This window comes from Alosa sapidissima, chromosome 12, assembly GCF_018492685.1.
Source record: "Alosa sapidissima isolate fAloSap1 chromosome 12, fAloSap1.pri, whole genome shotgun sequence".
Taxonomy (NCBI): Eukaryota; Metazoa; Chordata; class Actinopteri; order Clupeiformes; family Clupeidae; genus Alosa; species Alosa sapidissima.
Genome location: NC_055968.1, coordinates 27,143,274 through 27,159,381, shown reverse-complemented (window position 1 = coordinate 27,159,381; position 16,108 = coordinate 27,143,274). Strand labels below are relative to the sequence as shown.

Here is a 16,108-nt window from a genome sequence, read left to right as displayed (position 1 = left end):
CCCATTGGACACACACGCCAGACTTCATGCTCCTATTGGCTAATAGTTCATTGAAACATTTACTCACCATTGGGTGACAGAATTACCTGAGAATTACGTTAGGTTTCATTAGTAGGCTACATTAAGCTACCAAGCCTTGGGGTAGATAGATAGATAGATACTTTATTGATCCCTAGGGGAAATTCAAGTCAACAACCACAAAAAAACCCTTTTGTATTTTATAAAATTTTAAGTTGAAGTTGTAGGCCTAAATGATTCTCATTCGCTTCTTGCAAGCTTACATAATCTATCAAGTAGCCTAGCCTGGGTACAATCATAGGCTACGCAAGTGAGTGTAAAAAGTAATTCATACATAATTGCTAAACCATAAAATGTTTCCTCTGATATTTTTAAATCCTAAATAAATACAATGCAAATTTGCATACACGTTTAGTTGCAGTAGCTTCTCTATCTCTCTCTGTGAGTGTGTGTGTGTGTGTGTGTGTGTGAGGGTGGATGTGTGTCCATGTGTATCCCCTACAGCCTTGGGCAGCTCTCCCATGGGGAGTCTAACATCTCAAGCCACAGTAACAAAGAAGCAGTGTTCCGGTAAAGACCCACACAACAGAGCACCAAATATAGACCCTCTGCAGACCCTGGATGCCACTCAAGGCAGGGATGAATTAACACAAAACAACAGTGTGAGGACTTAAGGTTAGCAGGTTGAGACACTTGCAGGGGATTTGCAGGGTAAGATGAGGGAGTTTGGCTTGACTGCAGCCGGGCCACTAAAAGGAACCATTCATGTTAAAATGTCATCCTTGATGGGAGCAACCAAATTCCACAGTTCAACAGAGGTCTAACTGAGAAGTTCCTTTTTCTCCCAGCATATGTAAGTGAGACACACATGAGTTTGAACATTGAGAATTCCTTGATTATCTGATGTAAAGGCTTTTATGATTATGAGTCACTAAACATTGCAATTTCATATCCATATAAGTATGTATAAGTATAGTATATATACTCTTTTGATCCCATGAGGGAAATTTGGTCTCTGCATTTATCCCAATCCGTAAATTAGTGAAACACACTCAGCACACAGTGAACACACACTAATCCCGGCACAGTGAGCTGCCTGCATCAACAGCGGCGCTCGGGGAACAGTGAGGGTTAGGTGCCTTGCTCAAGGGCACTTCAGCCTTGCCCACTGGTCAGGGTTTGAACCGGCAACCCTCCGGTTACAGGTCTAAAGTGTTAACCAGTAGGCCCCGGCTGCCCAATATTTTCATATATATTTCATATCCATATAATACATAAAACACACAAAATAATACACACAAAATACTGCAAAGATTTCCAGCACCTTAGACATGCAGATATATGCAAAATATATTAAAAAATATATATATATAAAAAAAACATTTTCACTGTGTGATTGCTGGTATGTCTGTTCGTCAAAGTGCATTTAAGATGGTGTCTCCATATAATCACATCTTCCGGTCTTAGGACATGTCGACATATTTAGCCTATACCACAGTCTGATTGTCAGTAGTGTTGGATGCTTTGTGGATATACAGGTTTCACACAATGAGTTTAATCAGTAACGCCAAAGTCAAGCATAACTATTTCATAGTTGATGCTGGACTTGTCTACTGGATATTCACATAGTAACGGATAGCACAGGTGATATTATTTTGAAGATATGGCAAGGGCATTAGAGACAGACACCAGATGTTGACCACAGTCCACAGTCATCAGTAGTAAAACTCAGCCCTAATTTCCTATATTCAGGGATCAGTTTATTAAGGGCCTATCGGAAACAGGCGGTCCCTGTCTTGTCATTTCCCAGACGCCGACACAACACTCGATTGGCTGCTTGCATAACATGGTAGCGCTGACGAAGATGGCGCCTCTGCACATGCTCATTGGTGATCTCCACAGTGCACGCTGCTGGGAACCATCCACGTTCTCCATCCACCCTCCAGCCCTCCAGAAAGCCTAAGATAGGGGAAAAGGGTATCTGTTAATGGGGCACTAGAACATAGTTCCTTTGGGTACTAGTAAAGATAGGCTTAGCTTGATTCTAGGACTGAGTGATGGTGGATAATGTTTTTTGTCTCCAGCAAACTGCAGATTTACACAAAAATAATGAGAGTATTTGTAGCATCTGAGATCTGAGAGTAGCCTCATTACAACCAAAGATTCTAGAACAGAGCTCTAGAATAGAGCTCCGCTCTAGAATCTTTGATTACAACTGTGTGAAACCTACACAACGCCCATAGAGGCAGGGGGGTGAACTTTAGAAAATCTCCTTGACACATGAACAACACAAGCACTTGGCGCCTGTATGGCTGGTCTTAAGATAAAGTTTTACACCTTAATCTCCCATTATGATGAGCAGGTGGAGGAGGAAGACCGTTCATAACAGTGTCCATAGACTCTGCGTCACATTCAAGGGCTGATTCTTTAGACTGGTCATGAAATATCAGTTTCTAGATGAGAATTCCATTCATTATACACGTCTGAGTCATGCAAATCCACCTTGAAGGCATTGTATGAGATTGAATAAACAGATTAATGGCAAAGCTAGACGAGGCAAAACATGAAACAAATCATAAACAAAGCACAACCCACCTTCGGTGGTCTTCTGGATTACATTAATGATGTCACCCAGCTGTAGACTCAGTTCACCCTGATGTCGTGCCTGGTAGGCCACTGTGCATTGGACCTGGGGACAGTCTGAACACGTAAATGTTTGGTTTTAGTGGTTTCACTGGAGCTTTAACAAATTTCTGTGTTTTCATTGTGTTGATTTTCCCTAACAGTCATTTCATTTCTGACGCAATTCCTCAGTGGTCCTGAGTGCTACAGAGGCCAGCTTTGTACTGTATGTGTTAACTGTTAAATGGAAACTTCCTAGATGTCATTGACAACTCTGCCCTCTAGTGGCTGCCTCAGGTAACAGCGTGTGAGACACTACAGAACTATTGTAGTGAATTAGAGTGGACAGCTCTGAAATGGAATGGAAGGCCTTCCTTCTACAGGAGGCTATAATACAGTCCCTGGACAGACCACATATTCTAAAGTAATCAATGAATACAATCACATATATTATTGTCAAGTGAAATATATATACCATTTCTCTCTCTCTCTCTCTCTCTCTCTCTCTCTCTCAGATACGCACGCACACACCAACACCCCCCCCCCCCCACACACACACACACACACACACACACACACACACATACACACACACACACCTGAATTGACACTCACCCCATTCCTCATAAATCTCTTCGTCTCCTTCTTTTCTCTTGGTCAGCATTCCCATCCAGCTGGCTTTCTCAGTTCTGAAATTATGTATTTTGCCATTTCAACAATCAGATCATGTGCATGATTGAGTCAGCAGCTCCACCTCAGAATGAGACAAACACTACAATCGACCATCTGTTCTCCTCAGTTTAACTTCTAAAGCATGTTAGCCTTCAGTGACAGCTGCGAGTGAACCAAATACCTTTCCATTACAAGAATGTTCTTGAACCAGTTGAGGTACAACAGGTACTAAAAATAATTTTATTGAACGCTTGACGCAAAGCAAAGAAAAAAGAAAAACACAATTCCTGGCATTACAAAAGTTAAATTATACTATATTATATATATATACATACATAGGGAATGGGGTCAGCTTGTGGGTGTGGGGTTCTATTGTGACTCATACAGTACCTGTACTGGGTTCTCTCCAGGGACACATCTAAATACTCTTACATAACATCCGCTCTTCATGTTCTCTCCTAATCTCATTAGAACGGCACAAGACAAAACTATATGGCGCGAGTACATCATCTGATAATCCTCTTTGTCTACTTGTTATCTTACTATCCAGATGTTAAATCTATCAGTTCCAATTAAGGTAACTGATATATACAGCTAACATGGCATCAATCCAGCTACTTACAATTACTTTTATTGACTGTAGGCATTTAAATATGTACTCTGTTCATTTAGACAGAACTTTTTAAAACAGAAGATCTTTTTTGTTATAGTCACAGACATCTTCCTCTTCCTCATCTACTAGTCTTCAGGAGTGAGTACTCACTGAGAGGGGGCTTGCAACAGGAGATGCGAGGTGCTTCCTCTTTGGTTCTTTAGGAGGGCGAGCTGGAATGTTCTGTCGCGTTCGCACCCTTCCAGGTTTTCGTCATCCTCCACACTGTTGATCTCTACAAGGGAGCGATGGGCATGGTCGCGCACCACAAAACGGTCTGGCCTGCGGGCAGCAAACCCAGCACAACTTAATAGTGCTCACGAAATGTAAGTAAGTAAGTAAGTTTAATTTATAAAGCACATTTAAACACAGCATAAACTGACCAAAGTGCTGTACAACTAAGATAAAGACTAAGACAAATAATACAGAAAAACACATTGAACCAATAGTCATAAGGACATAAAACATAAATAAAAGGAAACCTTCAATATCAGGGCACACAACACAGACATACATAGGATGAGCAGAAGTCCTAAAATACATGTGGTCCAGTAAAACTACAACTGAATCTAAATCTAGCCTTTAGGATATACATTTTAGTTGTATCTCATTTTGTCACTCTTTCTCCAATTGTATGGCTTCAGAGGATGTCTACTGTAATTCAATGTCAGTTGACGTTCCTCTCAACAACCAAAGTGTACCAAAGTGTCTTCAACATTAACTGAGTCACAGTCACCCACCCTTTCCTTGTGGTCAGAAGCAGAAGGTCATTAAAGAGGAAAAGGTAAATGGGAAAGAGCTTTCTCTGGCCAAAGATGTTCTCCTTTGCGGAAAGCTGAGCCAGCTCCCCCTGTTTCAGCAGCCAGCGAGAGGAAGACACCAGCGGCAAAGCCTGAAGGAGGAGGATGGGAGACGGGAATACAACTGTAATCTTACGCAATTGTGTTAATAATTCGCTCTAAGTATATATATACTCTTTTAATCCCGTGAGGGAAATTCACTTTGGCACTGAGATTTGCAAGTGACCGCTAAAGATATTACACACATTTCAAAGCAGATAGCACAGCATTTATTTGTTTTCATACTTCCTGAAAAGTCACCAATACATTATATGACATCTATTAATTTAACTGACCCTTTTATCCAAAGTGAGGACTGACATTCGAGCTACGTTGCAAAAGGAGACCCTAGTATAACAATAAAAAACTTCCTTGCAAACACCACAAGAGTGCAAGAGTGCAGAACAACCAGAAGGTGAGAGTGCAGAAGTTAAGTATGAGGATGAAAGTCCTTACTTACCTTGCACTCAAATTCTGTTTTGTTTGCAATGCGCACCATCTCTTCCATTTGTTTCATTTTGCCAACCTCACGATTGCATGCCTCAACTATCTACAGAAGACATGTACATACAGGAAAATTAAGTAAAAGGTGATGTAGCTATGGAAATGTTGCATGCTTACATGATTAACTGAATTCTGATTTAAGTTAACCCAAATAGTCAACAAAATCAACCAAAAATCAACCAAAAGTACAACCACTTTGAAAAAAACAATGATGATTCAGTATGGCGTAGATCGAGGCTAATTGTTTTGATATTCTAGACTCTAGGTACAGGAATTGAGAGACAGTGACAGAGCAAGCCTGATAAACCTAGTTCATGCATGGCGTTACCTTGGAAACACCCTTTAGGGCTCTTTCAGCCGATGCTTGACCTTGCGACCCTGGCTCAGTTTTCTTCAGAATGGCCTAAAAGGTCAAGAGACAGAGAGCAGTTCAAGCCAAAACCTGTGAGACTGCACTTCAGGGATCTATGCAACTGTGCTATTTCTACAACAGGCCTGTAGGTGGCCCTGTCTTATAAGTTTGAATTGTGGAGCAACTTAATGGCCTTATAGCCAGGACTGTTTCCATGTTTAAATCACTTTGGATAAAAGCATAATACCATAACCATATTGTTTCGTCTTATCCTGTCTTTCAGACATAGCCGCCTTGTCTCTCACCTCTACTAGGATCTTGAGACGTGTGATCCGCTGGAAGGGTAGAACCAGGTAGGATTTGAGTGACAGGCGGTTACAGCGAGGGTCCTCTTGAAGCTTTCGCAGAATTCCTATTATTTGGGGACTCCTTTGTCTAACAATAGAGAGGAATATTATCAATAAATACCTGGTTAGTATTAGTGGACATTTCAAACATGTTCACAGCTGTGGAAAAATCAGACATTGGATTGATCGGATTGATATTAACAAATGCATTGTTCTAAAGTTTAATTTACAGAAAAAATGTCTGCATGCATGTAATCCGAATATGCCTTCTCTCTTCTTACTCCAGATGGTGTAGAGTCTGCTCCTGGTAGGGCATGTTGCGGATGTAGTCAACATATGCACCGAACGGCCCCGTGGCATACCTCTGGATGACCTTACAGGTGTCACAAAAAAGGTTGGAGTTCAGCTCCTCCTTCATGTCTTGAAGAAAGCTGCACACAAAACCATATTAATGTTATGTTGTCTATATTGTCCTTTGGTGGAATAATGCTTGAGACCGATGTTAAAAATGTACATGAAATTGAAGATTGCAAAAATGACATGGAGAGTAAGGATTTTGTCCTGACAATTGTGTGGTTTGTTGTGTTTCAGGTAATGAGAGAGAAACACAGCATTCAATATCATAGGCTAATGAATACTGTATAGCCGTGGCTGCTGAATCAACTCACTTCTGACTCATCTGTCGGATCCTGGAGATGCCCGAGAAGAGAGACTTGCGGTCTCTGGGCTCTAGGACCTGGTTGAGCTCTGGTGACTCCAGGAAATGCTCAACAACTACATCTAAACTCTTCAAGTATGTGTGCTCTGTGGTCACCACTTCAAATAAGCTCTGAGAGAGAGAGAGAGAGAGAGAGAGAGAAAGAGAGAGAATGAAAGAGAGAGAGAGATCAAGGTCATGTGCAATTATCACTACACTTATCACTCAAACAAAATAAAAGCAATCAAAACCGACCTTGAAACTGGGCTGTGTATATACTTTGCTTATCAAACATGACTAATCAATATGTGAACAAAGGTTATTTGCCTTTGAGATTCTGCTAATTGCTTCCTCCTTATTGGAGATAGTGAACTGTCTGTCAAACCAGAGCCCCTTATTAGACATTCTCTGGTCAAACCCAGAAAATCTGACAACAGCATCATTCTCAGATATATACCTCTTGAAGGAGGAGCTGCTCTTTGCTGAGCTGGCTGAGTATCCCTTTCTTCTTCACTATGCTACGTTCCTGCCACAGCCCCTCCAGGGTCGGAAGTCGCCCCCTACTGGGCACTATTTTTGAGTCATCCAGTTTGCACCCCTCAGTCTCCTCCTCTGAGGAAGACAAACACGTGTTCTCCTTCGCACCAGGTTTCTTGTCTGGGTTTGACACAGATATTTCTTTGGGAGAGTGTTCCTGTAGACTGTCCTGCTTTGAAGATGTTTGGATGTCGCAGGTGGTTGTGGAGTCCTTCTGGTCTGCTGCCCGCTTTGCTTGATGCTTACTCTGAAATGGGGACAGTAGTAATTCCAAAGGGGAGAGCTTCTTTCTTTTCCCTTTGGGCTTTTCTGGGTCAGTGTCCTGTTTCTCCTGACAGTGTTGGTAGACCTTTTGGGGAATTTCACCCAGGAGCACATCACAGATGAGTCCCATGTCTTGATGATCAGGATGAATTTTGTCAGTGATTTTGCAATTCATATTCATCATTGATGGCAAAGACTTTCTCCCAGAACAAGGAGAAGATCTGGTGTTTCCATTCTGAAATGTTGGTGTCTCGACAGGCTGAATGGTTGATTCTACACAGATGAATAATACAATGAAAAAAGTTTCAATAAATCATCAGGTTGATTGTAATTCTCATTATGGTTTTAGCCCAATAAAAACATTAAAATATGAAACAGTAAATTACAAAGTAGCATAAAGAACCTATTTGTAATTACATATTTACTGATAAAATGCACATCCTAATACATCTGAAACTTGCTTTTCTTTGAAGTCACCTGTGGGATTGCTTGTTATTGGACTGCTGTGCTCCTCACCGTCTGAGGCCACCTCCATATATACAGCCTCCAGTATCTCAGGCTCCTCAGATTCACCTGTGAAGTCATACAAAAAACATTCATGGAGTACCAGAAACAAGACTAAACCAGGCATCACTAGACATAAACAAACGCAAGGCAACCAGATATAAACAGATATAGAGATAGTTTTGGATTTTTTGAGTAAAACAAAAGAGACAAAGGAGGAAAATGAAAATATAAAAATATGAGTCAATAAACATTAACCACATATTAGAATCAATATAAGGCAATCTAAAATATTACATGTTCAACATGATGATGACATGACAATTACGATCAGGATATGATTTAATGTGTCACTGACAAAAACAGCCGCTAAATCCAAAAGTTGTGTGTACAGGTTAGGGAAAAGAGCTGGGAATGATTTTGATGGCAAGCAGTGACATGAACCTGGCTTGGCGGCCGCAACTGGAAGAGAACGGATGCTTGTGTGTAATTAAGACCATGTTTTTCATACTTCATGATTCCGCACTCTCACTGAGCTTCCTACATTCCCCAGATGGGTTTTCCCTCCCCTCTCCAAGCCAACTGAAACTGTATCTCTTAAATATGTGCCACTTTTTCTGTTCTCTTCTGCTGTCTGTAGTCCTCCTTGTCATTCCCCAAACTGGATCAAAGTGAAAGGCATAACACATTTTATAGATGTGCCAACCGCATCCAAATGTTGCACTAAGTTCCTTCCTAAAATTCAGAACAGCTTCAATCATTTCAGGCAAAAGTTTTACATCACCTTTCACATGATGTGATATTATCTTTTACTACTGTAAGTGAACTTAGTTTGGGCCATGTGGGGTATGGTATGGGACATACATACTAAGTTATCTGGTCATTTTGATGCCATGGTCAAAACACCAGTGAGTTAAACTAGAGAGAAAGCCACAGGAACAATTTTAGAGTTGAGAGCCTTCCTTCAGGGCCCAGCAACAGGTTGTTTGGAGGACAGTGGGTTTGTACCTTGTAACTCTGTATGAGATTAGACTCTGCTGTTCTCCAGTGTCATGTTTACATTTACATACAATTTGCCAGGCACTTTTTATCCTAAGCGACTTAACAGCAATAAAATAATATTTAAGCTACAGTGCAGATGAGACCTTAGCTAGGAATTACCACTGCATCTGTCAATAGTCCTAGAGGATAGGAGTGCCTACATTATAACTAGTCAATGTGTGGTAGGAGGAGAAAGTGGTAGAAGGAGGAGGTAGAGGAGAGAAGAGAGGGAGGTGGAGAGGAGGGAGGTAGGTGAGGGAAGAGAGGGAAGAGCAACCTAATGGGCCTTCTACATGTAAGGCCTAGTACTTGGTATAGCAACATATGATCATAGGGCAAAAAGATTATTGAAGACAGTTAAGAAGTTATGATGTTATGAAGACAGTTAAGACAGATTATTACAAATAAGCTTTTTTCCCCTCGGTAAAGTCTAAAAGTCTAACCTGTCGTTGGTAGCAACGGTTCTGGCACTTCTAGTAGCGGGAGACATGGAAGTGGAATGGAGGGAGGGGTACGGCTAGGTCGCCTCTTTTCAGGCTGGACGATGTGCCAGTACTCCAGGTGGGTGGTGTAGTCCTCAGGTGCAGGGGGCATGTAGGGCAGCTTGTGAGCATCGGGCTTGGGTATAGATTCAGGGGTGCGGTGACAGGCACAGGGACAGGATGAGTGACAAGTGAACTGGGTCGCGGTAGTCTCACTGGGATTGTCTAGAAGAAGAATCACAGAAACAGAAGATCCAATGAATAGGATAAATATATATTGAGTCGTTATAGGCTGTGGCCACATCTGTTATGTTAATACAAATAGTATAATTGTCCGCACACCGGAGTTTAGCTCCCAAATGTTTCATTGAAAGACCCATATGGGTCGAAATGTTGCTGTTTTTATTTGGGATCAATTATTTGGGAGCTAAACTTTGGTGTGCGGACAATTTATCTTTTTTGTTATATGCTCACTTTGTCTTGGTCTGGCCTGGGATGTGCACATAACCACTCTACCAAAATACAAATAGTAGGCCTATGTTAATTTAAAAAAGATATTAATATCACGTTACATGTACTGCTTCCTGTTGACTGAGATTCAAGGATAGACATCTCTCGGTCAACACTGGATCCAGACAGTGATAAACTGTTTTGTGCTGTCCTCCGTCTACGTGGTTTGGGTACTGGTCTAACTCTGACTGGAGAAGCTGGTGTTTCCTGTGCGTTGGCTTGACCAGGGTTTAAATCAGCTGACTGGTTCAGTGTAGGACTCCCATTGACCACAGCTGGTAAGGACTTGTGCTTGGCCAGCTGTCGTTTTCGGTCTTGCGCTCCCTCCTCTCCCGCCTCTGTCCTGAGGATGACGTCGGTGGACCGCCGCCATTGTGCACCCCAGAGATCAGGTTTAGGAGGGACCTGTGGTCTGGGGGGTACTGTGGGCTTGTTAATGTTAGAATTTGTGGACATCCAGATATCCTACAGCTTGCTCTTGGCACCTACAGAAGAGGAAAACAAAATTCCATCACTGGTCACTGAGAGAAAATAGCAATTAGATAAAGTTTTGAACAAGATATCTTGTCTCTATGGATTAGAGGGTTATATGTATCAATAATAGGAATGGCTAATATCCTTATTATCTGCAACTGTAATGAGTCAGATAGCCATATGAATACAAAAGACCTTCAGAATTCTTCATATAAATTTTCTGCCAATGGGACATGTGTCAGGGTGAGAAATTCCCCTTTAAGTGTTTTATATCAAGCATGACCCCGTCGGACAATGTTTTTTGTGTCATGAAAGTGGGGTTCTGTTTCTCTTGGTCCAGCTGTTCCTAGTTGAGAGACCCTTTTTGGTTTTAAGGTGGGTTGGGCTGGTCTACAGCAGGGCTGGAACAAGAGGTGGTAGGTGGAGGTGGACTGGGAAGAAGTTGGGGGACTCGCTGAGATTACCCTGCCCCCACTGGCTCTCCACCACAACTGGCAGGGGCAGTGGTGGTCGCCAAGTCAACACAGCTGTTGCAGGATTTCCAACCCCCACAGTGAAGTGAACCCTTTCATGTGAATTTGGTTGCAGGGTGCAATGTCTTGTCCCTACTTGCTTGTGTTGTAAGCAAGCAACAATGAAGACATTCCTTTGGTGGAAGGTCTAGGTGTTTTAAACATTGCCCAAGGCCTTAAATTCCCCTTTACAGGAAATCTTTCACAAAGAGGAATGCTATACCTAGGAAGGCAGGAGGACAGAACAGCTGGATAGTCTGTGAAGTAATGGATTTTTTGGTTCCCACAGAAACAATTACCTGAGGTTTCTCTGTTGAATCTTAGTCAATGGTTAAGTCTGAGTCTTTATCAATGGTTAAGATATTTTTACTAGCTGAGTTCCTAATGCTAAAACTGAGGACAGAAGGTATTCTCTGAAACAAACAATGCCATGTACATAATGTATGTACCACTACTGAATTACAATACAGACAGAAAAAAGCATTTCACCACATCTATTCTCCACTCACACAACCAAGTTTAAATTTGAATTCAATCACAGATATTGCATGTCTGAGGTCACATGGAAGTCCTTTGGCAATTGCAAACAAGACAGGGGACCATGGAACAGTCAACATTGAAAGGGACACAGACCTGAAAGATCTTGAGGGAGTGTACACAACATATCCACAACATATACAGATGCAAGTCCATTTAACGCTTCAAAAACAATCAATGCCAAGATAAAAAACTGTCTTTTCCACCTTGTGACTACCCTATAAGATAACAAGGGTTATGTCATACTGTGCACCTGGGGTCTCAGACAGTTCCCACAAATCTGATCGCCCTATCTCACTCACAATCAGAAAACTGTGAAATGGCTTCCCAGAAATCAAACACAGTAGCAGCTTTCCACTGCAGGACTTCAAACCACCACCTGTCTCTGAGACTAGACTAAACAGACTCAGTGCAGCCCTGGGATATGCATCTCTCTGCCCATGATCAGCCAGGCAAAGAAAACATCTTTCTTTGGTGGGTTTGATAAGAATCAAGGGAGAAGAAAAATGCGACAGTGTCTGCATTTCAGTTGAGTCTGAACTCAGACGTTGGTCTCCAGCATATTCTGCCACTTGTTCAACATTCACCAGAGGAGGGAGGTGTGATCTAAACCAAATCCAGCATAAAAGCAAGACTCCCTGATAACAAATATAATCCAATCCATAATAATGCATAATCCAACATTTCAAATTAACATTGAACATGAGAAGCAATGCCTGTACCCATATCTTCAGAAGTGACGACATATGACATTACCTTTCTAAAATCAAACCTTTTGCTCTTTATAATGAATACCAACTAAATTGTTATGTCATAAAACTGCAGCAACCAGGTGGTCTGAAATGTCATAGAGTTGAAAACAGTCATAAACTCTTCCTCACACTTCCTCAAGATTTTAAAGCAGTAAAGATCCAACAGATCTTACCGCTATCATTTACATTTGGTCATTTAACTGACTGTTTATTATGACCGCCGCTAGCGAAGCTAGCGAAGCGGTCATATAGGGATTGTCAAAGGTTTTTTTTTTTTTTTTTTTCCGTCATCTACTTCCTGAATTTTTGGTCAATGATACCCGGGACACCGAACCACCGGGGCACATGAAATTTGGTGGGTATGTAGCCCCACTAGACTTTTACGGAAAAAATTCGTTTCGTCCCCGGGGGCCACTCCCCCCCCCCGTGCTGTTTTTCCTAAATAACTACCTGAACCGTGGCACTGAGGATGAAGAATCTTTTATGGTATGTTGGTCTCAAGGGCCCACATCAGCCTGGCCCATAATCACTCATTTGTGATTTGCACCCCCCCAGTAAAAAATAAAAATGCAATATTATTCTGCTTTAATCGCCCCTATCTTCAGTTAAGATGTTCAGAACTGCACCAAATTGTATGTGTATGATTGACCTAGCATTCTCTGGAGGTATGCCAAGTTTCGTAGAATTTCATCCATGGGGGGGGGGGGGGGTCTAAAAAAAATTAGGTTATGTGTACATTTAGTGACTGTACACTCATTGGCCTGTAGATGGCGGTGCACACATATACACATGCACACACACACAGGCACCCACATACTATCGGTATTTGAACGGCCGATACATAATTACACATTCAGTAGGATTAAAAGAAAGCCAAATATTCATCATCATGGCTGCATTTCCAGTATTGGCGATAAGTAGTCGTTTGTCCACTAGATGGCGCATCGTTGCAGTGAGACGTAATTTTGTTGGAAGTTAAAAGTGGGTTGGAAAAACAACGGACGCTTCCTACAGGACCGCAGAGAACGTCTAATAAGGATAGGACGATGTTCACATGAAATGTAATTCCCATTTGTTCTTGAAGCCGAAATAAATCTGAGGATGTTAATCGGACATGCTTGGTTTTTACTGCAGGTACGTTAATCTTATAATATCAATAAGGACCTAGGTAGGCTAATGTTACTGTTAGCGTTGGTTGAGTGATGGAGGCCAATTTGATTGATTGCATTTGTAGAAAACTATAAATGCGGTTATTGATATTGATAGCAGCACTGTAATTGTATCTTTCGACTGTCATTTGTTGCACGTGCTACAAAAATCATTCTGTGCAATGGAAGATTTACCAGCATTACACCGGTCTGATACAGTTTTGCGTGCGTGCAGGGTGTGAGAGGGGAATCGATGTGCTTTGATTCCAGCTGGGTAGTTGTAGTCTGTGAAATTAAAAAGCACGTGTGTGTGAAGTATCCAAACAATTACACCTTCATTTCATTATGGCTGCTTTAGCAACACACCTTAAGCTACTGTGTAGTGGGTCCCATTTAGAAGTGGCTACTTCATTCGCGCTTTCCTTGACTCATGGAGCTGCGTGAATTTTATTACAACTTCTCGCCACGATATGGCAGTTTAAGTCCGCTTGATACTGTAAGGCGTAAGCCATTGGTTTCCAAAGGAGATTTTATTTGTGTCGCCAGCATAGCCTATTGACAATTTATGTTGTAAATGCCTACCTTATAAGCCTACCTGTAGCTTAGGGAAGCTAACAGCTTTCTATTAGGATCTAGTTTGTTAGTTACAGTTTCATAACTCCCTGATGCATTTTTGCATTTAGAATAGCCAGAGCGTGGATATCTCAATTGGAAAATTAAACAATATCGGGTGCCTATGGACTATCTGCCCGCTATTTATTTTTTGATTTCTTAAAAGATTGAGCTTGGTCTGGTGAAAGCCAGACTAGCCATGGACCTCAGTTACACATGAATCAGCCTATATTTGCACGAACAATAACGGACAACAGCTCTTCAACTTTGGCTCGTTAAAATGTGTATGAACAGTCCAGCGACGCATTTCATCAAGGCCCATTTGGACATGTCAGTTATTTGCACCACTGGTTAGATGTAAAACAGCATTTCGTTTCAGACTACTGTTACTTAATTTGTGCATTGACAATAAAGTATCACATGAACTAAAGATGATTAAAATCTTATGTAGAAGAAGAAACATTCACAAAAAATCCATCCATCCAAAAATTACCTTTGTTTTTGATAGCTGTTGAAAACGGCATGGAACTGACAGAGATGTTTTTGTTTATAAATAAATAAATAACATTATGCTGATACCTTTTGCTTTTCCCAAATACAATGTAGCCTACAGGTGTAAGTGACCTTTCATCAATCCAGTTGCAATGGATGAACAGTGATGAACTGCCCTACTTGTGATTGTTTAGACATTTTAAAGGTTTTATAACAATGCTACATCTTCTTTTCTACAATCTATTCACCTTTTCAGCACCAGTAGGCTACTTTCTGTGCAGCCGCACACACACACTCAGGCATGCCAAACAAGCATACACAAAAGTTTCAAGAGTGGGGGATGGAGTAAAAGATGGAGACAAATTGAAGTGTGATTTATTTTCGCGGAACGGATGTACAGGACTGAGCGGCGGTACATCTAGTTTAAAGCGACTTACAGCAATAAAGGTAGAATACAAGTACAGTGCCACTAGGATATTGCTGCAGCAATAAGTGCTCACATAATAGAATAACTGTTCAAGTGAAGTCAAGGGCAGGAGAAGAGGGATAGGAGAGGGAAGACGGTAGTGGTCAGTGCTAGATTATGTCCAGCTGTTAGTAGTGCTAAGAGAGGACGTACTCTCGGATCATACTTAATATAGGGCAGATTAATTGGACCTTTACTGATTTTGTCCTATAAATAATGTATGTTTATATTTGTATGTTAATAATGTAAGTAGAAAACATGAATTATAGATGTTTAAAATTCCAATCTGTTTTTGGTTTACACTAGACTTACCTTTTGTGATCTTCCATCAATGTTTTGTCCTAGGCTTAAGGAGTGAATGCCTAGTTTCATTCTATCAAATTCCATTTCACTACACACCAAACATGCAATATAACTTCTTTTCGTCTCAAAGCTATTATCTACTCACCGTATCAAAGTTTCAGTGGCGCCACCACAACTGCTCCAGATGGTAAAGATACTTGTTGACTTTAACTCCCAGCTTTCACAAATCCAGAAGATTCATCTCCTGCTTTCTCCTCTCATCTGTCCTTGTCTGTGACACTAAACCAGAGAGCGAAGATCATGGGTTTTCCTCTCTGTTTTCTTTTTTTTAATGTGAGGAAATTTACAAGGTGGGAGGGGGGTGGGGTTGGTGGGGACTGGTTTCTACTTGCACTGATGGCAAGAGGCCAAACTAGGGCACAACAAAAAACGAAACTTGTCATGGCAGCCACCGTCGAGGTGAATGTTGGCTCAGCAGTTCATTCCATCCTTTTACAGGAAACCATCAATGCTTTCATAATTAAGAATAGGCTCTGGGTGTGATATCATGTTCACTATCTCTATAAAATGCAATTGTACAGACACTCTTGAAAACGTCACACAAATGTGCAGCTTCCGTTTTACTTAATTGGAAATTGTGATAACATATAAAAATTTCTTCATGTATTCCTCCTGTTATTATAAACACTTGGGATTGTTCAGGGCTGTTTCAAAACAACAAAGGACATAATGCATTGAAAAAGCACCAGCTACAAAATAAGATTTCAAATG

General features: G+C 41.2%; 1 protein-coding gene across 2 annotated transcripts; it reads right to left on the bottom strand.

The window, feature by feature from the left end:
- Positions 1 to 1,557: 1,557 nt before the first annotated feature.
- Positions 1,558 to 15,646, bottom strand: LOC121678473 (ephexin-1). 2 transcript variants are annotated; one of them, XM_042058071.1, is made up of 15 exons: positions 15,483 to 15,646; positions 10,104 to 10,526; positions 9,493 to 9,756; positions 7,982 to 8,077; positions 7,161 to 7,777; positions 6,675 to 6,835; positions 6,288 to 6,437; positions 5,965 to 6,094; positions 5,636 to 5,710; positions 5,264 to 5,353; positions 4,705 to 4,856; positions 4,076 to 4,246; positions 3,256 to 3,329; positions 2,614 to 2,718; positions 1,558 to 1,977 (listed from the first exon to the last, which is right to left on the bottom strand). In XM_042058071.1, exons 2-15 carry the CDS (start codon positions 10,495 to 10,497, stop codon positions 1,790 to 1,792), a joined length of 2,667 nt encoding a protein of 888 aa, XP_041914005.1. In that variant the 5' UTR covers positions 10,498 to 10,526; positions 15,483 to 15,646; the 3' UTR covers positions 1,558 to 1,789. The 2 variants fall into 2 exon arrangements, with proteins under 2 accessions (XP_041914005.1, XP_041914006.1); XM_042058072.1 differs by having other exon boundaries at positions 8,021 to 8,077.
- Between the last annotated feature and the right edge of the window lie 462 nt (positions 15,647 to 16,108).

What these genes read in the sequence shown, in the direction of transcription:
- LOC121678473 (XM_042058071.1), bottom strand. Translation starts at nt 10,497, where the DNA reads ATGTCCACAAATTCTAACATTAACAAGCCCACAGTACCCCCCAGACCA. An exon ending in CTTCTGACCACAAGGAAAGG is followed by an intron (nt 4,247 to 4,704) that starts GTGGGTGACTGT and finishes TGCTGCCCGCAG; the next exon opens with GCCAGACCGTTTTGTGGTGC. An exon ending in AGAGATTTATGAGGAATGGG is followed by an intron (nt 2,719 to 3,255) that starts GTGAGTGTCAAT and finishes TTACGTGTTCAG; the next exon opens with ACTGTCCCCAGGTCCAATGC.